The sequence below is a fragment of the Vidua chalybeata genome, chromosome 8 (genome assembly GCF_026979565.1).
Source record: "Vidua chalybeata isolate OUT-0048 chromosome 8, bVidCha1 merged haplotype, whole genome shotgun sequence".
NCBI classification, from domain to species: Eukaryota; Metazoa; Chordata; class Aves; order Passeriformes; family Viduidae; genus Vidua; species Vidua chalybeata.
The window spans coordinates 10028245-10052633 of NC_071537.1; the positions used below are offsets into that span (position 1 = coordinate 10028245).

Consider the following 24389-nt stretch of genomic DNA (forward strand, 5'->3'; position numbering starts at 1 on the left):
TACAAGTTACAGCCATAAAACCAACCATTTTAATTGAAGCCATTAAAAAAAAAAAAGTGTGACGCAATATAAATGATAAAACTATACTTAAGAAGAAATAGCTAGCACTTTCTGAAAAGCTTTAAAACAGCAACAAACACTTTACAAAAGATTTGAAGGAAGAGAATAAAATTTCCAAACTACAGGTATTGTATAAAGGTAACATTAACAATTATCTTATAAAATACAGCAACAGAGACAAAATGGATACTCAAGCTCATTTGAAACTAAGCCTTCTGAGGTTTTGGTTAAAATGTGTGTTCAAAAACTATTTTAAACCAGGACTAAATACTTCATTTTTTAAATGTACAGGTCCCTGGCATAAACATAGCACTATACACATCTTCCAAATAAGCAGTAATTACACATTCCTTTAACCATGCGTGGTGTCATCTTCTACGAAGTCTTTGGCCATTTCTGCTGTGATCACATCAATATGACTGACCTGATGGAACAAAGAAGCATTCAGTTATTACAGTACCTCCTGCAGAATATGACAGACATTTCTGAAGGCTCCAGGACTCAGCAACAGGTCTATGATCAATTAATAATCCCTTTAAATAATGTGACATGGGACATCTGCAGGTATTTAAATTCTCTTTCAAGAACAAGAGAACTTTTTATAGAAGACTGTGTCACAAATAGAAATTTATCAGCTGAGGTGAGTCTGATTCACTCTGAACTCTTGCTAAGTCTCAAATGCACAACTTATCTTAATTATGGTGTTTACTGAGAAGCTTATCATACTACTTACCTTGTTTCTGAATTTTACACCATAGAACTTGTCAGCTGACTCAAGCAGTTCCGGCCTAAAAGTTGTTGTAATAAACTGAGCATGTTCAGCTAGTTCCATAATCATATCTAAAAAAGAACACAAAAATTCTTTATTAATGTAGTATTTTCAATAAAGTAAAACAGAGAAGAATAGCAAACTCTTTGCCTTATTCAAAATGAGGTTTTGGTTAATGAAGCAAACCTCACAAATCAACAAAGTATCTATACCAATTTTATTTCCCAGATAATACATACAAGTATTCTCATTAATTCCAGTATGAACTCTGACAAGTCCAGCCACTCAGCAAACCTAGTACAGTATTAAATTTCTATGACGAAAAACAGATTAAACACTCGTCCATTAATTTTTAAAATGAAACTAGACTTCAAAACAGGACTGTTTTTCAACACACTGAAGTGCAGTAAGGAGACCCTTTAGATGCAGTAACAGAATAGAGCTTCTACATAAAACCAAGTTCATGAAAACACTGGGCTTCTCAAAAATGTGTTTTTATAATCAAAAGCTTTATTCTTAAACATCAGAGATGATAAGACAAACTATTACCTTAAACCACAATGAAGATTATTAAAGGTAGACAAGTACCTGACACAGCTTTTCTATGCTGGGCATCCAAGGCTTGGTCAATTTCATCAAACAAGTAAAATGGAGCTGGATCACATTTCTGGATAGCAAATATTAGGGCCAGGGCCACTAAGGATTTCTGTCCACCTGAAAGTTGCTGCATTTCTCTCATTTCACCCTGCTTCCCCGTGAATGATACCTAAGAAAACAATGCAACAGCAAGATGATTTCAAAACACTAAACCACAGCATCACTTGCTATTAAACAAACAGGATCAACTAAATGCTGCCTTTTAAAAATGTAATTAAAAGACAACCCAAACAAACATTCAAAGGACTAAAAACCAAATATTTTTCTTTACCCTTATGCCAACTCCAGTGAACTGATCTACAGATGGAACACTGCTCTGAGATCCAGATCCCCTTTCGCTCTCAGTACTGCCTTCACCTTCATCCTGGGACTGACTGCCTTCCACATCTCCTTTCTTCATCACCAATGTGGCCTTGCCACCAGGTACTAACTTTTGGAATACTTCACTGAAATTTTTTGACACCTGAAAAAGAAACAGTCAATAAACCTACTAATTTTTACAGAGTGAAATCAAATGCAGACAAGTGTTTTTGCATGAACACAAAAAGTATTTGCTTCAAAGAAGAGATCCACGTTCTTAAGGAGAAGTGAGAAATGTATGCTGTACAAAGCCTGGCTTAAAACAAGAGTCAAAACAACTGGTTTTGTAGTATGAGAATTTTCAAAATTTTTTTCAAGAAAATGGTACAATTAAATCATAGAACTGTAGCAAAAATAAGATTTACTTAGTAACCTTCAGTTAAGCAAAAAACCTTTAAAGAGAACAATTCACACATTTTGTTGTTAAGATTCTTTGTTAACATTAGAATTACTTTCACTAAGTCTGGAGAAGGGATTTGGTGTCATTTTTTGCCACAGTTCCCAGAAAGGGTCATGCATAGTATATAAGAGCTCACTTGACAGGGAGTATTTCAGAAATTTAAAGCAAAGCTAGAGTTGTATTGGAGATGGGCACATATTGAAAATTGTAACCTTATTTACTTTTCAGTATTTAAAAAACCCACAAGCCTCAAGTTACATGACACTGCCTTCTCTTAGTACAGATTTATTTAGTATCATCTTGTCACATTGCTGCTACACCATGGGACAGCTTGATTGATTTCAGAACCAGTGTCTTTACAATTTTTCCCATTTTGTTACCTGTTTGAAAGTCAGCTGAATAGCCTCATATTTCCTGAGCTCAAGGACATTCATCAGCTCCATGATGGATTTGTAGCCCCTGTCCAGTTCCTCTTGTCTTTTTATCAATTTTTCCTTCTGCTCTGAGAAATTCACAAACTGATCTAAGGCTTTTTTATTAACGTGACTGTATTTCTTCAGTTCAGTATTGCACTGCTCCAGCTTGCGGAATAACTGTAAATGAAAAACATTAACACATCAAAGTGACTTGCAATTCTAGCCTCATTTGACACACGAGATGCAAGCGACACTAATGTTTCAGGTCATAAAACATGAAACCAAGCACACTATTTACCTGTTTTAGACTTAAAGTCTGATATTTTTCAAAAGCCTCCTGTGGAAGTGAACCCAACTCTCGTATTTTCTTCATGCATTCCTCTTTCTTCTTGAGCAGCATGCCTTGCCTGTTTGTCATTTTTTCAAGTTCTTTTGTATCATGGTTAATAGCATCCATATGCTCCTTTTCCATGTTCTTCCAGCGTTCCATGCTCTTCTGAAGTTCTTTAATTCCTGCTTCTGTTTTGTCAATAGAGTTATCCAGATCTGCAATATTGAACAAGAGTACAAAACCCAAAGCTGTAAGTTTTACACACCTCTATCAGATCAGCAATCTTCCAATAAGGTATTTATGAAACAAAAAGATAGATTAAAGAAGATCTATTAAGGAACAGAAGGTTAAAGTTCAGGCAAAAGGCTGAAAATCCCTCTTTTCTTCCCCATGAGTATATGGCTTAAAAGACCCAAACATATGTACTACAGTCATATTGTTCAAGTCTAGAAAGAGAAGCAAAGGAAGTTTCAAGCCAAACAGATGTGATAGCCTATTTGACAGCACCTGAGTTTTAAATGGGATAGACAAAATTCAGGAACAATTATACAAGATCTTGCTTGTAGGACAGTTGCCTTACAAGTATCACACCCTCAAACCGGAAACCCATTACCACCAATACGAGTTAATTACATTGTGGTCTATTTCTAAATCAAATATGGTATGTGTGAACTTTCAAAACCCTGGAGAGTTTTCTTTCCAAAACATGATGTTACCAACCATCTGACCGTGCCAGTGTATCCTTCACTCGTTTGTTGATAGCCTCAAGTTCTGATGTTGTGGCAGTAAGAACTGTGCCACCTTCTGTTTCTCGAAGCTCATTCAGCTCCTATGGGACAAATAAATGCCAGCAGGCTTCAGCATGAATGGGAACGTAAGCCAACAAACAAGCTAACTCCTGTTAGTCTACATATAACTATTACATAATATACTATTCAATATTTTCGTGATGTTCTAAGAGAATAGTTAAGATTTTCAAACAAATCTGTCATTATGATAGTCCTATTGACACACAGGCAGTGTACTCACAGTAGCTTTTGGCAAAAACTTGCTAAAATTCAAATGAATGCTTAACTCAGTTTATACATAGGGGAGCAAACCCCACCATAGACAATGCAGTATAACGAATAAGTATTTATGATTTATATGTGTTAGCTCTAGAAATAAACCAAAACCCAGACTGCAAAAGTACATTTAAAAGAAAATCCTTACTTGTTCCACTTGGTCCAAGCGTTTTCTCAGATTCTCATTGAGGTATGTTTCAACTCTTGTGATAATGCCTTCTAATTTAATCCTCTCATTCAAAAGCTGTCTGTTTTCCTGAAGAAAGTAGAGAAGTATATTAATTGCCTTACCTGACTAGGACTACTTTTACCTTGTTATAGGAAAAAAATAATACAACAACAACAAAAAAACCCCTCTTCACACAATTCTGTGTTAAAATCTCACAATTCTCTGGACTATTCCTCTAATTTTAACTGACAGAAAAAAAAACAAATTAAAAGGTGTCTAGTGTAAAAGTCAACTGTACAAATCAGTGTACTAATCTTTATTTGTATCTGAACCCAATTTTTAAACCCAGAAATACTTCAGAGAGTACATTAAGAAACAGTATTTTTCCAGCAACATGTGCGTCAATCAAAAACTTAGTTTTGTCTCACCTACCACATACTTACAGAAATTTTCCTCATACTGTGCATCCTCCCTTCAAATTATATCTATTTGTATTTATTGTTGGAAAGTCAATAGCAAGAGCAAGAAAATTGCAATGATTCCAACACATATAGCCTTAATTCTCACACAATCAACTGGAAAAATTCACCTAGTGTTTGAGAAAAACTTGTAAATACCCTTTGCAAATGAGAGAACTTTAAACACACCTACCTACTACTGAGGAAGCACTAATTTACTAACACTATATTCATAAGTGACTTTTCATACAAAAGGACAAAAGTTTATTGCTAAGAAAGGTACCACATTTAAGGGCAAGATATTTTCTTTTCCTTACTTGCTGCAGTTGTCGAATTTCATCATTAAGAGCATCCACACGTTTCTGATCTTCAAGACTGAGCTGAGACAACAAATCTGTCCCCAGTTCTGCTTTTAATGATTCTCTAGTTGACTCCATGGCATGTAAACTTGCCTCCAGGCTCTGCAAGCTACGTTGCTGTGGGACAGATAGACAGAATCACTCCTCAAAGCAATCTCTAGATTTGTATGCATTTCACCTGTTCATATCAACGTGTCTCTACTTATCTCTAATTATCTAGTGACATATCTCTAGTTATCTCTTCATATTATGATGTTAACCAGAAAGGAATGCAAGTTTATCAGTAACATTAATGAAACAATTAAAATAAACCAAGTAACAGTTTTCAATATCCCCATACCAACCTTAGGCATAAATGTCTTTTCAGACTGCTGCCTTTTCTCCTTCAGCATTTTCATCTCTGACAAAATACTGTCTCGTGAGGCTTTGAATTTTCTCTGCTGTGTTTCAATTTGCTGCATTTGGTTCATTAGCTGGTCAATCTCATTATTAATCCGTACTGTGGGCTAAGGAAAATTCTGTCCTTGTTTCAAAAATCATTTTATTCCTACTAGTACCTTCAATTTTTTTCTATCTGACATATTAATCTTTCATCAAAATAGGAAACGAAACTCCACCAAACCATAATGATCACTTGTAGAGGAAAAATCAAAAATCATCAACAAAAATAACTTGAGCAGCTTATCAACTTATCAAGTAACTTACCAATATCAGGAACTAAGCTAAATGAAGATTTCCTTGCTTATTTTGAACATGACATTCAGAAGAACACAGGGATACATTTGAACATGCAAGGAAAGCTCAGATCATACAAAATACATAACAGATGTCTGTAATGCACTGATGCAAGTCAAAATGCAAAGGAGTTCAGTTTGAAGGACAGAATGACCTGGGTGATGTGTAAGAAAAATGTATAAACCTCCCTTACCCCTGAATTGTAGATATTAGATCTCAAAAGGATACAGTGCAAAGAGACTGGAAAGACCAAACTGTCAAGCAACTCAGAGCTTATTACAACACAACGGTCTCCCACCTCCCCTCCACAGCATAAATGGACTATGTAATACATCAATTCAGGACACAAGTACTAAAAGTATAGCCTGAGTCAGAAGAGGAAGTGAAGATTAACACAGATAACAAGAATATCTGGTTATGGCAGTTACTACAACAGACTCTAAAAGGAATAGAAAGCCTCATAATGATCTAGGGTTTAACCTCACCTCTAAGCTTTAAAGATCGATATCAAATACAGTAACACGGAGAACCAGGCCGCTCACAAAACACAGATAATATGTAACAAGTCAGTCTCTGTCATCATACAACCTTCCCCATTAACAACAAAAGGATATTTTCAATGTTTCTACGTAAGTTTTCATTGAGCTTTGCTTCAAGTTCACCAAGTTCCTCTTCTGCTTTTCTAACATCTTTTTGCAATTCAAGCCGAGACTTCCTGGTGTCATAATAACCTCCAGTCAAAGCACCACGGTGGCTGACTTGATCACCTGAGGGCAGAACAGAATGAGATGTAAAATGCACACTACACTCTTGCCATAAAGTCCAGCATGGTTTCTACAGCGCAACTTAGCAGGTTAAGCAGAACATTTCAATTAAGCTACAAAAGCACTGAATGTCTCAGCAATCATATATGTTTACAGTAATTAGGGATATGTTTATTTCTGTATTCCATTTAAGTGCTATTTCCTTTCTCAAGATCATCACAGACTGCTAGGATCTCCTTTCAGCATTGGTTATCTTTGTTTTTAATTAACTTCTGAAAACATATAGCTTGAAGGAAAAAAAATACTTACATTAAGGGAAAAATGCAAATGCCTAGCACTACCAGTTTGAAAAAAAAAAATCTCAAGTCTTCCATGAGGAAATAAAGAGATGAAGTAATTAGCAGCATCTGCGGCTTATATAGTATACCAATACTGAAAAATTAGTAATTTCTTCCACAGACACCCTTAGGAATTTTTTCAGATTGACTCTAAGATACAAAGAGGCAACAATAAGCCTGCAGGGAACCTGCCCTCTTTAATACAGGCAATTAACAAAAGATATAGATTACTTCAGCAAACATAAGATATAAATACATTTGCTGCACAGAAGAATTCACATTGCCTTTATAAGGAATTAAGGCCATTCATTCACACCCTAAACACTGGTTTGAGCTTGGGGAAAATACCAAAAACACTCCAGGTAAACAAATGCCTGCTAAACTGGATTAAAAAACTGGATGAATGCAAACCTAATCTGCTTTGTAATTCTCAGGATGGAGATACATTGCTACTAAAATTTAGACCATAAGACAATTCCATAACTTGTAAAGAAATCCTGTATTTTTAAGCACTGTACTTAACCAAGTGCAACTTTGGACATACATCTCAGTCAAGTATACTATTATTTTTAATAATCTTAATTCAACAACACTAAACAGACCACGTTTAATGAGCCCCATGTTCCCAGGAATTCTATTTTTGCAATAAATAACTTATAAAAAAATTGTAGTATTTACCTTCCAGAGTGATACAATCCATTGTGAAAGCTCTGGCCAGCTGGGTAGACACTTCCATGCTACGACAAATTAAAGTCTTCCCAAAAACATGTTTGAAAGCTTTATCAAATCTTGGATTGTATCTCAGTTTACTGATCATAGGAATAGCATCCTGAAGTGAGAGAACTACAATTCAGCAATTAAAGTAATTCTTGAGTATCAGGTTACAATAAAACTCTACTTATTAGTATTGCCTTTTCACTTGTAAAGTGCAGTTAATAAAGAGCAGATACCTTATAGAAAAATGTTTTTCTGTAACAGTTTTTTTAGGTTCAGAAGGATACGTTAGAAGTAGTATTTTACTGCAGACAAACAGAAAAGCAACTGGTGGGCAATAAGCAATGTAAACAGTTCAAAATATGAGGCTTTGTAGTTAGGAAGCACAGATAGGTTCAAAAGTAATTCTAACTCACATTAGTCTCAGGATAAGCAGTATCTCTAACATCCAGCTTGTTCAGAGGGAGGAAAGTAACTTCTCCAGGAAGGTTCATTTTGTTAAATTCCATTAGGATCTTTGTACTGACCTCATCAGAATCCACAATGTGATAAAACAACCTATTTAACAAGGCAAACAAGTAGGCAAAACTTTACTATGCTAAAAGGACAAATGTATTTTTATACAGACAGTATTCAGGCAGGCACCATTACATAACACATCACTATAAAGCTGCACTGCATTTCCAATTCCATGCCTTAGAAAAAGCAAGTGGATACTCTTTTCACTTTGGTTAAAGCAGGATTAGCCAACAACTTTACACTCCACTCTCCAACCAGGAGCAGCTCAGTATGTGTACAGTGTCACTGTGTCCACACCTCTGTCCTGCATTTCCATCACACAACATTCAGCCCCTGTCTCTCTGCATGCATCTCCAAAGTTTGCCTCTGCTGCCTCTATACACCACACGTAGAGAGAGAGAGAGACCCCATCTCCCTGTGCACTATGAGTACTGGCACCAGAGGGACCAAAATAAGTGATTTTTCCTTGTTACAGCGTTTTCCAAACTGTGGGGCACAGGATTCAGGGAGAACTGTGAAGTGCTTGGAAGAGACACCCTTGTTCACACTGACACAAGTTTCAGAAGAGACTGCACTTCCAATCATAGTAGCATTAACATTTCTATGTGACACTTTGCAATACCAAGTCACCTTTGTCCTCTTTCCTGCTCTTATGCATTATCTGCACTTCATTAGAACAAGAACGATTATGACTATTCATGAGCTGGAACAGGGACTGATCACACAAAAAGACAATTTAAATTAATTTGAAGTGTTAAATGCTGTATCAAGTGGTGGATCACCCAACAGGCATTTACTTCTTCGAGAAAACATCTTACACAGACTCATTAACACTCAACATCTTTTCAGATAACTTTTAGACAGCAGTTTTTGACAGTTTAGAGACCATTCTCAACCATGAGATTTTCTAGTACAAGTGAAATAATTAGAACTATTATTGAAATGTCCGCCTTGCTTACTGTAGAATTCTCCACTCTGGAAGATGCTGTCCCTTTTATTCAATACAATTCAGTCTCACCACCAATCCCCCTGGCAAGTGTCACAAGGGTCTGGGGCCTTTTTTGGTTTTTTTTTCTTTTTTTTTTCCCTCTCTGGTTTTGTTTTAGGTTTTTTTAGACAAAGTCAGGAGCAGCTAGGATTATTATTTAAATAGTCAGAATTCTTCTTAGTTCCTTTACAAAGAAATAGCATTTTGATCATGCTATATAGAAGGCACTTTGACAAAAAAAGGCATGACATCAAGTTCAAAAGAATAAAATTTCAGTAGAAGCTTGCAACAACAACTAAACTGTGACGCTGCACTAAATAGCACATAATTACCTGTTCCCTGCAGTGACTTCAACACAGGTGTAGAATGCTGGTTCACATTCAAAGTTATTCATCACGATTCCATGATAGCCATTCAGAACGTGCTGGTTTATGCCTTTTCGACGGAAGTGCTCCAAAACTTTGTTTATGCTGTCTATACCATTCAAAATGGCCTGTTAAAAATACAGCTAATTACTGAACTGCAGTTAAAATGTGTGGGCATAGTATTAATTCTAGCTTTAACTTTGTGACAAGTGTAATCTCCATTTTTGCCAAATTTCTGTTAACTAACCTACAGCCCTAAAAGACCATCACTTCTCAGTTTTGTTTGGGGCTTTTTAAATCAAAAAGATATCAGAGAAAATTTTTAAAATATTCCATTTCTGCCTTGTCTCCTCACATCAACTACCTTGATCTTAGAAAATAAATTTTCAAGTCATCCTAGAGCTATAAATATTTGAAAAATTCAGCCCAGAATATAATTTGTTCATCTTAATTATGACAGAAAGACTGTAATTTAAAAAAATAACTATCATATCTTTCAGATAAAACTGACTTGTACTTTAAGAATGAAATTCCACGAGGAATTATCAAGAGTGAGGTTATCTTACCTTTCCTGTTGCTGCTCTGAGAAGCTGCTGTTTCTTTTCTAGATCCTCCCTCTTTGCAGCAAGAGCTTGTTGTTCTGCATTCTCTTCTCTCCATAGATAACTACAAAAGAAAACCAATAAAATTTTCTAAGTATGAATGTAATCTGAAAGTTTTATTACTGTTTTCTTAAAGAGTGCTAATCTAATGGGAAGGCAAAGTGCAGAAGTTCATACATGGCCATATTTTAAAAACATACCTACATGCCATGTTAACAACTACACAGTTGGGGTCCTTCACCTTAAGTGAGATTGAGACATATTTCAATTAATTACTAACTTTCTTTCACTCTGTAGTTCATCCTTTTTATTTTTAACTTCATAGTATTTTCTGTCCAATTCTTCAACACGAGCCTTCACTTCATTAAGATCCTGGTCCAGTTTCTAACACAAAGAAAAGAACAGCATGAAACCACAGCTCTCTATATTGAAAAAAAAAAAACTTAGTTTTATTCAAATCTGAACTACTAAAAATTCAGAAAATTCCTACAAACATTTTAACCAGTTTACAACACACTGCGAAAGCACTAAGAATAAAGACAGCTTTGTAAAGAAGCAGTAACAAGGTGTAGGTGCCACACAGATGGCAAAGCAGGCACTGAGTTGAACTGCGCCTTTGGGCATTAAAGTGAAATGGATCCCTGTAAGTCACAGCAAGAACAGGAATCAAAACAGTAACTAACATACATATACCTTCTGTGTAATCATGCTCTGAAATGACATTTGTGATAAGTACAACTAATCTTGTGTACCATGTCAACCTGCTATTAGTCAAGAACCTTAGCCTGCTCTCCAGCAGTACTAGACTTTCAAGACAGCTGCTGTCAACAGTGTGCTGTTTAAGCCAATGCACGGACATCCTCCCTTTGCTCATTTAACACCTGCCATTTTCAAAGCAGTTCAAGGCTACTACTCAATAGTGTTTATGTATATATATGTGTACAAAGAGGAATAACTATTCTAAAAACACAGCCAGCTCATTCCAAACTAACCTTGCAAGCTCTCAATCACATTCACCCAAGACACCTTCTCTTTGAACAACAAGAAGCATACAACTTTTCACCTAAGCATATATCAATCTTCCCTGAAGAGGAAAAGGAAACCAAGACATGTTTATAGAAAGGAATCAAAATCCACAACAAATTTAAGCCCTTCAATTCTACAGAATTACCACTGAGCAGTACAGTGCAATTGCAGTCAGCCAGTTGTAAATGCTATTTTCTTCACTGACCAACTCAGAGAATCACAACTTTGCTAATGTGGGTCTCAATCAAGCAATATTTTAGCAGAATGCCATCATCTTTCTACAACTACACTCCTGCACAGTGTCAGACTGACTCTCAATTTCAGTAGGTATATTACACAAAGACCAAGAAGACCAGCAGCATTGACACTATATGCTCTCTTAGTATAAAAGCATGGTTTTCACAGCTGGAGCTCCTAGCAGGAATGTTATCTTTGGATTATTTTGCTGTACTTGCACTCTAAGAGCTGTTCCTGAATGGAAATGAAAATCTAAGTTATGCAGGTAACAGATTAATCTTCTAATATGGCTAGGGATATATCTTCTAACTAGCTGCAATCATGGTACAAGGGTGCAGTGCCTGCTTCATAGTCAAAAAGACCCTGTTGCTTGGGAAAAATGAGAGAAGTGAAAACAACCAACACAGACTTCTATAAGAATGTAACAAATTGTTTTCTATGACATGGCTATGTTCAACATAGCCAAGAGCAAGGCAGATAGAAGCCTACTCCTGATAACTCAGGACAAACACATTGGGGAAAGTACCAGAAGGCAAAGCCAACATATAGAGTGAAGATAGTGCAATGCTAAAGGAATTTAAAGTTTATATGTAGATGCTTTTAATAAGCATTTTTCAAATACCACATCCAACCAGAAAGTCACATCTTCCTTATAAACAGGTATTGAAGACTGACTATCCAAGATTGAGTGTTTAACCCTTCTCTCAAAAAGACTGAGAATAAGCTGAAAACTTACACTGTACTGTTCCAAGTTTTTCTCCTTGTTTGCCTCTGTATCCTCTAAGTCCTTGTGTATAGCTGCAATCTGCCGCTTCTTGTCATTGATGGCTTGATCTAAAGACTTCAGTTCTTTCTTTATCCACTTATCCCTTTCCTCTTTGGAAGTAAACTGGCTCCCTCGACCTTGCTTTGCATAAAGATCTGTTCTTTCTTGTGTAGCCTGTGCAAGTCTGTTTTGAGAAGGGAAAGACTTGCTGTATTATAAAGAAATCTTGATTTTATTAGGAGCAAGAACTAAGAATTACTACTGGAATTTTCAAGACGTGTCATACCAGCCCCTCAAATTCGAGCACCAAATCAGCAACAAAAAGAAAAGGATCATGTATAAACAATAAAATCATCCACAAGAAGTGGTTAAGCTTAGATAATCATTTTGCCAAATACTGTTCCCACCCCAACATAAAGCAGGCTTTTTACAGACCATCTCCAAGTAGTTAACTGCAGATGGATAGCACTGATAAAATTTGCACAGAATACCACAGACCTAGCAATTCCCCTCTCTTCTTTTTCTTTTACGCTGTTAAATTTTGGCTCTGTTTCAGCCAATTCTTTCTGCTTCTCCTCGATTTTCTCAAGAAGTTTCTGCCTCTCTTTTAGCAGTCTTTTCTGAAAGTCAAACAAAGCAATATTTAAAGTTAGCATTTAACAAACCTTACAAAATAGTGACAGGCTCCAGTCTAAAACAAAAACTTCAGTGTACATGAACACTTCCTTGTGCCAATGACATTTTAAGACTTCACTGGTGTTACGTACCCTTTGCTCACTGTTGCCAGCTAATTCATCCTGTAGATCTTTAGCCTTCAGCTCTAATTTAGTCCTCTGTTTAATCTGCTCCTGTCTCTCAGCACTGAGTTGTTCTTTCTCTTCTTTCATTGCAGAAATCTTTGTCTTCAGTTCTCGAACCTGCCGTTCTATTTCCTATGCAAATTTAAGTATGCAGTATGTTAAAACACTGAATGAACATTTCACTATTTATCAAAACTCACAAGATCATTATTCTGTAGATCATAATACACTAGATGTGTGAAAAACCCCAAATTTCCAAACAGGATGAAATAATGCAACTGCATTTAATATAGATGTCACCGGCCCTCATCCTCTCCCTCCCTGCCTCCCCTAAAAAATCCCCAAAACCACAAAGCAAAACACACCTCTGGAGAACCCTTTTCAAAGTATTTTTACCTCCATTTTATCTCTAGCATCTTGCTGTGCATCTCTTAGTTGCCTCGATTTTTCTCCACTTGTCTCTCGTTTAGCAGAAAGCTGTATGGAAATATCACCAATAGCTTAAGTAGCCAGATTCTGCTTTAGTAGTGGTTCCAGAAAGAAAATAATTTATTTAGTGAAGAACAGTGATGCTGAGGAGCACATACAGTGCAGTTAGTTCAGTGTACAGCTGCAGATTGCTGCAGATTAAGTTCTGCAGGGTGGAAGCCACAGGCAACAGAACTAATGTCGTTTTGCAAAATAAAGGGCACAGGAACCTGTGGCACTCAGAGACACAGCAGAAGCCCCACACTTCTACTCTGATGGGATAAAAAGCCATTTTCCTTTGCTGGGGTCCCACCTTCCTTTGTTATTTAGTTATTGCGCCAAGATTAAATTATTTTAAGGATCAAGACATCTGAGTCTCTGCTATGGGAAACCTGTTGTGGTGCAGGGAGTCAAGCGAGGCACCTGCACTGGGAGGGGGTTTCAGTCCTAGCTCAGGTGCAGTTCTGACTGCCAGAGTGGCTCTGGGATGGCTGGACAGGAAAGTTTCCTTAACATGGTCAAGATTCTATCAAGGATCACAAGGAGATGGTAGTGAAAACAAACCAACAGCTCATTACATTTTGTACTAGCCAAGATATTTTACCTCGTCAAGTTTAGCTCGGGTTTCGTTAAGTTCCTGATTATAAATGGTGTATTCTAATGCTCTCCTCATTTTATCCCATTTCTGGTACTGTGCTAGCTCTTCTTTCTCCTCTTCTAGAGTATGCAGTCGCTCCTCAATGTATTTCAACAACTCATTGATTTTCTCTCGCTTGCCCTCTTTAGAAAACATGACACAATTGAAATTCAGTTAAACACTGTAATATAATTCCCCACCTTTACAGCCACTAAATCTATTCCAGTGATTCACAATTTGTCAACATAATTGAAATGTAAAAAACAGCCCATGTCCAGAAGTTCTCCAAAAAAACACCCCAACAGCAGAACTGTTGATACTTGTTATATAAGGCAACACAAGCATGGACCCTCTTGGCTCACAAACTTAATACTGACTGTACAACATGAACTTTAGTGTTTGCACAGCAGTAGGTATCCTGATTTCTGGATCACTACCAGCTGACATCACTCACATGTTTTGAACAGTAAATGTATCTGTATTAGCTTAGCTAAAAGGTTTTATTACTAAAAGCACACAGAAAGTAACTTATTAAACCTTCTGAGATATTGTAAATTCAAGGAAGAAATATGACAAGCTTTGCATTGTTTAACATACCACAAATAATATCTATCTAGCTTTACTGAAAAAGCTTGATGTTTTAGAGTTAATTGAATTACTGTGGCATAAAGCAATAATTTCTTAAAATTTTACCTGTTTCTTTCATTAGTGAAATACTCTCCTCTTTACGTTCATCATACACTCTGGTACCAGCTACTTCTCTTAGTAACTTCAATCTTTGAGAGTCAGGAGCTGTGGCCATCTGGTTGATCTGAAAATTCAAGATCTATGATTTCAATAACCTGCTCTGGATGTAAGGCTAACCACAACAGAGCAAAGATTTTGCCCTCTTTTGCTCTGCCTGCTTGCCTGAGGTTTTGGCAAGAAGATTCAGATACATCGCATACACCATACTGCTTTCCTTTTGAGACAATTACTTCAGGACAGAAAGTATTCTTCTTGTAATGAAATTTGCTGCTTTTCAAATGTTACCATTTGTTGATAAAACTCAGGATACAAGTACTATGTACACTGAGGAAAACATAAACCACCACCATATTTAGAGAAACTCAAGCTTGGGCTTTTAAGTCCTGGTGCTAAAGCAAATAGTTTAAATGCCTCCATAAAACCACACTAAAATGCAGGGGTTATAAATCTTAGAATAATTCACATCATGAAACACTCATTAATATGATATCAAATCGGTCATACAATTACACTCAGCATAAAACCCACTTCCTTTCAATAGAATTTCAGTGGCTGCATGCTTTTCTAAGAAGGCAACTGTTTCTAATTTGTCTTATATTAAAACCAGTATGTGTATTTTGGCTGTTAAGTAGTGTGCACCAATCCCTACTACTAGCAACTTTCCAGCTCAAGCTGTTTCTTTCAAACACACACATTCAACTGTATGGGAAAATGTATCCTGATAAACATCTGGCAGACTGTACTATGGGTTAGCAGTCCTGACATCAAGTGCTCCTCAAGTCTTCTCCTCTTGCATTCCTCTTCAAGTATGCCTTCTAGTAACCTTTGGAGGTGACAGTTCCCGGTCTCCTTGATGATCCACCCTGTGAGCCATTACAAGTAGTCTGTGCTTTGTCTGCAGATGTGGGTGTCCTTTGAAAGCTGTAGAAAGCTGCTTGGGTCTTGAACACCAGTTGAACACAGCCCTTGAGCATGCCATGAGCCCTTTTCCTGATGTGCGTTCACTTTTGGTACTTCTGCATTTTCCATTCATTCTCCATTAACAGTATTTTCAACCTCTTAAAATTCTCTACCATTACCTTGCTGCCTCATCTATAGGCCCAGAAAACTTTGAATTTACATTGAACTATTTCACAGGAATCAAGTCTGCTTTGTATTTAAGTATATGGAAAAAAAAACCTGATTGTAAAGATCACCATGATAAAAACTCTCTGATAAATATCAATATTTACAGGCATGATTTTCTTTTTAAATCAACATGAACTACTAAAACAATAATATCTGCCAAAGAAGCATCTATATACAAGAACTACTTCAAACTGAGGTAGATTTAGGTTTTGGTTTACTTCTGAAATAAATGAACTAAATTTGGCATCCAGGAAACATGATACCCTTGACAGTGATTCTTCTACTTTGTGAAAAAGAATCTTACCTTTCCTTGTTTGACAATATAGTAGGGATTACTGCGAGAAAATCCAGCACTTTCAAGAAGATTCATGACATCATTTTTCCTGAAATGTTATTATGAATCCATTAAAAACTTACAGTAAAAGTGAGAGCTATAAAAATGCAGTAAAATATCACAACTATACACTACATAATATAATCACTGTGTGCAATGCATGCTCTGTTTCAACAACCTTCTTTATTTGAAAATGGTTAATCCTAAAATGAAATGAGAGAATAAAAATGGAAAATACCTAAAATACTATAGAATTGGAAAGAGATTAAGAAATAAGCACCTCAAAGCACAGAGGAGGGAAATACAGGCAAACATATTATAAGGAAGGATATAAAACCACTGAGAGTGTGGTAACTCTTCTATTTAAAAAAAAACCTGAAAGAAATACTATGCAAGCAGTTAAACACCACATCAATGGATTAAACTGCAAATTCAAAGTCTGCTCTCTATTGCACAAGGACTAATGTTCCAGCTGTCAAACTACTGGCACTCAGTATTACACAACAGGAATAAATTATTTCATGCTAGGGATGCAAGTGTTGAGTTTGCCTACAGAATTTTACAGAAATACTACTGTTCTCATTCAGATAAGGAAAAGAAGTACCTACGTCACCATTTTCTTGTCTAAGAAATACTGGTCCTTCTTGGCTCCAATGACTCTGCGAAGTGAGACTTCCTCTTTATCAATCTTAAGAAAACAAAACCCAGTAAATACACACACACAAGCAGCTGTAACTAACACCAGAACATTTATGACACTTTTTACCAGAAATGACTCAAAAGCAGGTACTGTGCTGAAGCCTTCCATAAGACTGAGATCACTTGAGTCTGAAATGACAATCTATGTCCAAAGCAGTTCACTGAACTTACCGGCAATCTGTTGTCAGAATTGTCAAATATAATCTCCACAAATGCCGAAATAACACGAGGACCTGTGCCTTCCTAAGAGAAGAGATGTTCTGGTTAGACAGCTGCCATCTTAGAAAAGATTTTGAACTCATTCTTCTCCTCTTTTCCCTGACAACCCCACCTCCCCTTTCCTTTCAAGGACTTGAGATGCAAGAGCATCTACGTAAGATCCAGCACACATTTTTATTTCTGATAACCTTGGCTACACATCCACTGGTGTGCATTATCAACATAATGTGCTACTGTGTAATAACTTCCCTTTTGCCAACTGAAACAAAGAAAGTTACTTTCAAAATAATTGGCTTAAAATATCCACAGCCCAGCAATTTAACATTTTTGTTGTACCATTCAAATGTATTAGCTTATTCTTTAGTTTTGCTGCTATACACATTCACTTACATGCAACAAAGCCAGTCTCTGCTCTGGGCGAAGATGACTAAACTCATCACTGAGGACAAACTGAATTGCTGTAATAAAATAGTAAAGAAACAGAAAATTTATTCTTTCCTTCAGGGAGATATGCAACAATTTCATTAACTCAAAACACACTGGTTTACTGTTGTATAATACAATCAAGCTGTTGCTAAAATCTTACAATATTTCTTCATTAAAAACCTTAATCTGCTGGATCTTTATCACTCAACCTGCTGTATAGCAGGATTTATCTGAAGAAGTCATTGTTGCCACATTACTGGTTCACTGTATAATCACTAACAATGCTGAACATTCATGAGCTTTCTTCTGCATATACACAGCACACAGGCTAGGCTAAAAATATTGCTAAAATACTCAGCATTAGACAATTTATAAACACAACTGTCACAAAGCCTACTAACACCTCATTTAATTAGCATCTTTGTTCCTCCATTAATACTCCCACTTCACAAAATCGCCCTCATAACCTTATATTAAAAGAATGTCTAAGCTGTGCCAAACTGCTATTTAGTAGAAATTAGCCACTAAGGATGTCTAAAGCAACTGCAAATATCATAATCATCTTTCATGGAGGGCAACTTTTAGAATCAGTTTCCTCCTGTAAATACTTTTGCCAGCTGAAAGTCTTAGAAGGCCCTTAGTAAGAGAAGATGAATTCTAGGGAAAAACCTGGACCAAGTATTAAACAAGTGCATTGAGATGTGCCTTTCATCACTGCCAAGTAATTTCCAATCTGCCACTCCTAATTGAGGAAGACAATTCGTTAAACCAAGTTCTAGCAAAAACAAGCAGAGAAACCTGGTATCTTCAGCATCTCTTGGCTAATAAGAAATCCATGCTTACCATAAAAAAAGTTGCTTTTTCCAGATCCATTTCTTCCCACTGAAAATTAAAACACAAAATTAAAACATATGACGTAGGTTATAGCTGACATAAGTTAACAGTGCAATGTACCTTAAATGTGACCCAAAAATATTCAAGATCAGAACCCAAATATAACACAGCCAAATGAAATCTCCAGGGAATGAGATGAACTTGGTAGATGGATCACTTGAGTACAAGACAGTAACCCTTTGCCCACTCAGACACATTACCTTGACTTACAAATTCCAAAACTATTCCACAATGAGAATAATAGTTAAACTAATCCTATTTATTGCCAACTTTTTGGTTCTTATACTGCTAATCTGATGCATAAGAACAGGAAACCTAAGTCAAATTCTCCTGGCTCCAGAACATTTATCCAGAGGAAACAACTTGCTTATACATTCAGGTTGACTGTATGAACTTCATGTAGCACATTAACTTCTTAATACTCCATTTGTTAATCATAGAAGACTGGAGTAAGTACTACTTCTATATAGAAAAATAAAGGTGTAAGAACACAGCACTACACCAATATAATCTCAGTGTTTATACCACAGTGTTTCAGCAAGATGCAGTGTCTTCTCTTTTAAGATCAGCACCTGCTGTATAAGTTTCAAATCCACTTGGTCTTCCAGTAGCAATGAACATCCCAACCTTTTCATCTCTGTCTGCCTACATAGCATCCAGACTCACCTCATTCCAAAAACCACTTGAGATTACTATGAAGTCTTTAAAAAAAAAGCAAAATCTCTCAGTGAAAAGAGATTTTTTTTAGTGTATTTTAAAAACATTAATACCTGGATAAAGTTTTAGATCCTGCAGAAATAACAGTACTAAGCAAGACATCTATTCATGTCATATGCATTGTTTTTTCCTAGTGCCAGAGTTAAATCCTGGCTATTAAGATTTTATGTCCAAAATTGACTGTTTGCTGTTGGATCAGCAGTCTCAAAAGTTGCTGCACAATCACTAAAATCAATGCAAACAAAAAAGGCAGGGCCAGGCATCCATAGGCAGAAATAGAAGAGGTGTGAGAATGGTGGACAACAACATGCTATTAAAATAGAAATTATTCCTGAAACTGCACTTCAAAACTTATACTTTCTGACAGTCTACAGTCCAGAAATTAATTCCTTTAAAACTGGAAGAAAAATGATCATCTTTCTCTGCAGGAGTTTATAATTGCTGGTGTGCTTATTTATAAAAATAACAACACTTGCACAGACAAAAAAATAAGAATCCCATACAAATGCTCTGCTGCTGTTCCTGCAAGGACAACCTTTAGAGGAGGTCTGGCTGATACAGAAATGTGTACATAGGAAGGAGTTTTTGAAGCTCACTCAGTTTCTGAAGACTCAGCTCTTGTCCCAGCAAAATTGAATGTTAATAGCTGTTTGCTGTAAGTGGAACACACCCTGTGGTACATTACACACAGAAGTTTCCAAAACAGACAATATAATCATCAAATGTAACCAGAATATTAAAAACTATAAAGGAGATTAATGTGAATATAATCTGAAATAAAAGTGTAATTTTAACTAGCAATAAAAGGCAAGTATCAGAACTTACCAATGACATTGTGTTTAGAGCTGAATGGGTCCACAATGGTTTGGTCCCTGTAGCTTCGAAAGCCCTGAATGATTACCTGGTGAGAAGAGGGAGTTATTTTAACAAAGTTCTTTCTGCTCTTGAACAGTTCTTCTACTATAAGGTTTGACAGAATATTTATATCAATTATAATTTGCCTACCCTTCCTGCAAACACTCAACTTTCCAGCTCAAGATCAGAAACTTACATCAAACTTGCCCCCCACCTAAGCATCAATTCAGGGACAGATTTCTCCCCTAGCAAGAGATGCTGGCACTTGTGCAGGCCAAAGCACGGCAAGCAAGAGAGTTCCAAGAGGTTTTTTTTTTGTAACAAACTAGGAAAAAAAAATCTATTTCCCTGAAGTATCATATAGAGAAAAGAAAACTGAGTATAACAAGCAATCTACTTACAGTATGAGAATTTTATTGGTGAATTCTCCAAGCAGTGCCATTGCAGGCTGCAAAAACTGTACTAGACTGCCTATTTCACATGCAATAGTCTTATTTTACTATGCACTCTAAAGGGAAACATAAAAAAGCAAGCTGGTCTTGGCTCCAACTCACAGCCTAAAGAGACAAAAACGTACACAAATAACTTCAAGAGCTATGCAGCAAACAGTCATCTGAAAGCAGCACATCAAACTCTTTAATTCCACTCTTTAATTCCAGCAGCATTTTGAGGTTTGCCAGGCCTAGCAATACACAAGGTACAGAGTTACAACAACCTAAAAATTCAGCTCTGCATAGCAGCAAAACTAATCCACCTTCCAGCACCAAGCAACCTGTTCCATACATCAAAGCTGTGGTGAAAGCACAGCAGCTTTGCTCTGTTCAGGACAACATCAGGAAGGCAGCAGCCACCTGAAGGTTTGACATCTGCAGATTTTTCAGCAAGAACACTTGAAACAGGACTATAGTGTGTTCTTTGCCTAGCTCTTCCCCAACAGAAACAGGATACAGTTAAAACAGTGACAGAATTTCACTAGGACAGCTACAATACACTAAAAATTACTTCTTAAGAAGACACAAAAACAGCTTGCAAGATACTTCTCAGTATTATTAGTGCTGAAGCTTAAGATATGAAATTACTTAGATTTTTTGTTTCTAAGGTCTATGGTCCCATCACCATTTTCTATTTCTCTGAACATATTGTTCCTTCTCTCACACCTTCAAGTATTAAAGAAGCCCATATTCCACAAAATGAGCATAATACTTTTTATTCAAGAAGCACAACTTCAGCAAAAATCCTAGAAGTAGTACTGCAAACATTTAAGCAAGCCTTTTCTCACTACCACAAAAGCCTCTATTAAGTGTACACCCCAGCACCTCAAGAAACAACTACCTTCAGAACTGCATTCATATGACTGTCATATTCTGTCAGCATTAAACAAACAGTGGAGGAAAAAATCCTGCCCACAAAAAGTCCTGGACAAAAGACTGGGAGAAGAAAATGCCCATATTTATTCGTATCAAGTTTGATCTTCAGTCCTTCTCCCATTATGTGACAGGCCACTAAAGTATTGTTTTGGAAAACTCCTCTTATCACCTGTTTGTACTAATGGATTAAAACCATCTCACTAATATTGAATGAAAATGCCATGTCACACAGCAAATCAAACACTGGAATTTATAAAAACCAAAATGAAATAAAACTTAAGGCATTAACTAACTTTTAGTCAGAACTCGAGAGCCCTTCTCTTCCCAGGCACTGTGGCTTTCTGGTCAAATTCTCTTTGCAAAATTATTTCATTATTGGAATCTGAAGCTAAGAATACAGGTAGGCAGCAAATTCCTAATCCTTGATCATCAAACATCAGACCGAAGCAGAAGCTATTCTGGAAAAGGAACAGTATTCCACTGCAGCTTCCTTCAGTACTCTGCCTACCTTAAACCTCTTCTGAACTGCAATTGTCTGTGCTCCCTCTCCTTAGGCCAGACAGTTTTCTTTAATCACCTGCACTATATTCAGATCCACTGCACTGGAAGTAATCAAAGATTTCAGAATTCAACAGACCAAACTACAGAAAGCAAGTTTAAGACAATGTATGGACTGAAGACTACCCAGGTACTGTGGCTGTGAACACAAACCCCTGACCTCCCCTAAAAAAAACCAGTCTCCCTCATCTGCCAGATGGAGACTTTTGCAGCAAGCTCTGTGCCAACAGCCTTCAAAGGAAAAACTGGAACAGAATATCTTAATCAGGTCCTGCCATTGACCATAGGCCACAACAACTATGTTCATTCATTTTGATTTAACATATTTAACAATAAAAATATTTTTAAAAACCCAGACATTTTGAGACAGTGCTGCTTTCAAACTCACTAGATTTCAAGGGGCAGGGGAGAAATTAAAAAATGGGCAAAAAAGTTGGTCTCTACTTTTCATTTTTTCACATACTATATAAAGAACATCTGAATTGGAATAATGCACTTATTCTCATAAGAACCTTAAAGCCTCTACAAAATGAGAAACCCAACCAATTACTATTTCTTGAATATTGCTATAGAAGCACAAACTTTCAGCAGCCACAGAGCCGGGCACCACGGGAGTGTGATACAGGCAGACTCTGAATACCATCATCTTCTCCCCAGAGCTTTTCTCTAGATGGTTTATCCATCCTACATATTCTGAAACCTCATGACTTCTTCATTGCCTTGTATCGACTCAAATTAAGACTTAAATATTTTTAATGTTCAAAGTCCAGGAACAATTTCTGGAAAGCAACAAAACAGGGGATGCTGATGGAATCAAATTAATTCTCGTTCTTTTTGTTCTCATGTCCACACAGTGCTACATTTTCTTCTATAGCCCCTATAACAGTATTGGTTATTGGCCACCCAAATTTCCTTCTTTTTGTTTTTGTCAAAATGAAACGTTTCCCCTGTTCTGAGCTAATTTAGACTTACTCTATAGATCTCCACTACTGTTTGATTTTGAGTAATTCAAATGTGGAGAACAAAAACTCTTATTCAAAGTCTTTAAAGCAATATGCCCACCTATGGTGATTAATCAAGAGTGATTTACAAAAATACGATCAAAAGGCGTTTGAAACACTGCCCAGTCAGCCAAACAGTCGATAAAACCCTGGTATCTATGTAGAACATGCATTTCAAAGCTAATAAAGTATTATTCTTAAGAAAAGCACCTGCAGGGTGTGAGAAACAGGTCAATTTTGAGTCCACCAGGAAATGAGAATCCTGGTAAGCTTTGTATGAACACACATATGCAGCACTATGAGATCAGTAATAAAATCTGCTGCTAAACTGGCTGCAGGGAAACTGCAGAACTAATATAATGATGACCTCAAAAACTGCTTGAAAAAGGTGTACACCAGGATCCTTTTAACTGAGCACCAGCCATAGATCGTTTGGCAAAGGTGAAGCATAAGAGGTAAAATGGTTCATGCCCGGGGACCGGAGACAGCACTCCAAGGCAGAGACCCCACAATCTGAACAGCTGAAAGATGCTGCTGACAGCTGAGCAGAGCCCTTTGTTTTGGGTACGAGCCTTCCGCGGCCGGGACACCGGGGCTGGCGTACAAAGGGGCCCCGCGAACAAGTCTCGGGTCCATGAAAGAGACCCCAGCGCCACTTCACACCTGCAATGAATGAAAGGGAAGCAGAGAAGGAGAGAAAGCGCCGCCAGCCCAGCCGGCGGTTGAACCTGACCTGTGGACGGGTCGGGGGCACCTCCCTCAGCCTGGACCTCGACCCGCCCCCTGGGACAGAAAAGATCGAAGGAAAAGCCTCCGAGCCCGCCGCAAACCCACGGGCCCCCTGCTTCGGGCCGGGCAGACGTGAAGGTGCAGAGCCCCCAGCCCCGAGGCGGGGCGAGCTGGGCCAACCCCCTAGGCCAGGCACAGGCCGCACCGCACACTGCGGGCGGCGCGAATCCCGCCGGCTCACCTGCTTAATGTACATATTTGCCGAGGATGGGGTAGGCCCGCCAGGCTGTCGTCCAGCCCGCCCTCGCCGTCTCTTTCCGGTCCGAGCGCTCGGCTTGACCGCGGGTCTCCGCCGCCGCTTCCCGCCCACTCAGCCGCCCCCCGCTTCCCGCACAGGGCCCGCTCACCCCTCACGCAAACAAAATGGCGGCGGACCCTCCCCGTCCCGTCCGGGCGCGAACCATTCAGCGCCACTTGGAGGGAGGACTGCGGAGCAGAGAATGCGCTCCTATACCGCCGGAGAAGCGACACCACGTGAAGCAGCGGGATTTTCCTTTTTCCAATCTTCTAAAGTGCCTCAGTGGTCTTTTGGAGGGCGCTGCGTAGCGGGGAAGGCAGGCCACTCTGCCTCCCGGGAGCCGGGGTCCCCCCGGAGAGTTGGGAGAAGTGGCTTCTCCCGTCGAGGGGCGGATTGGGCGCCAAAGGCAAGTTGA

The 24389-nt window shown here is 37.8% G+C and overlaps 1 protein-coding gene across 1 annotated transcript; it reads right to left on the reverse strand.

Annotated features, from left to right (window-relative positions):
* SMC3 (structural maintenance of chromosomes 3) lies at positions 1 to 24040 on the reverse strand. The gene is made up of 29 exons (XM_053948909.1): positions 23918 to 24040; positions 19992 to 20067; positions 18399 to 18437; positions 17520 to 17587; positions 17082 to 17153; positions 16820 to 16899; positions 16182 to 16260; positions 14696 to 14813; positions 13970 to 14145; positions 13294 to 13374; positions 12865 to 13029; positions 12596 to 12717; positions 12068 to 12281; positions 10349 to 10452; positions 10033 to 10132; positions 9434 to 9594; positions 8011 to 8152; positions 7559 to 7709; positions 6393 to 6545; positions 5388 to 5539; positions 5002 to 5160; positions 4206 to 4313; positions 3714 to 3822; positions 2961 to 3208; positions 2627 to 2839; positions 1758 to 1949; positions 1418 to 1595; positions 794 to 900; positions 1 to 484 (listed from the first exon to the last, which is right to left on the reverse strand). The coding sequence occupies exons 1-29, from the start codon at positions 23930 to 23932 to the stop codon at positions 413 to 415; spliced, it is 3654 nt and encodes a 1217-aa protein (XP_053804884.1). The 5' UTR covers positions 23933 to 24040; the 3' UTR covers positions 1 to 412.
* Between the last annotated feature and the right edge of the window lie 349 nt (positions 24041 to 24389).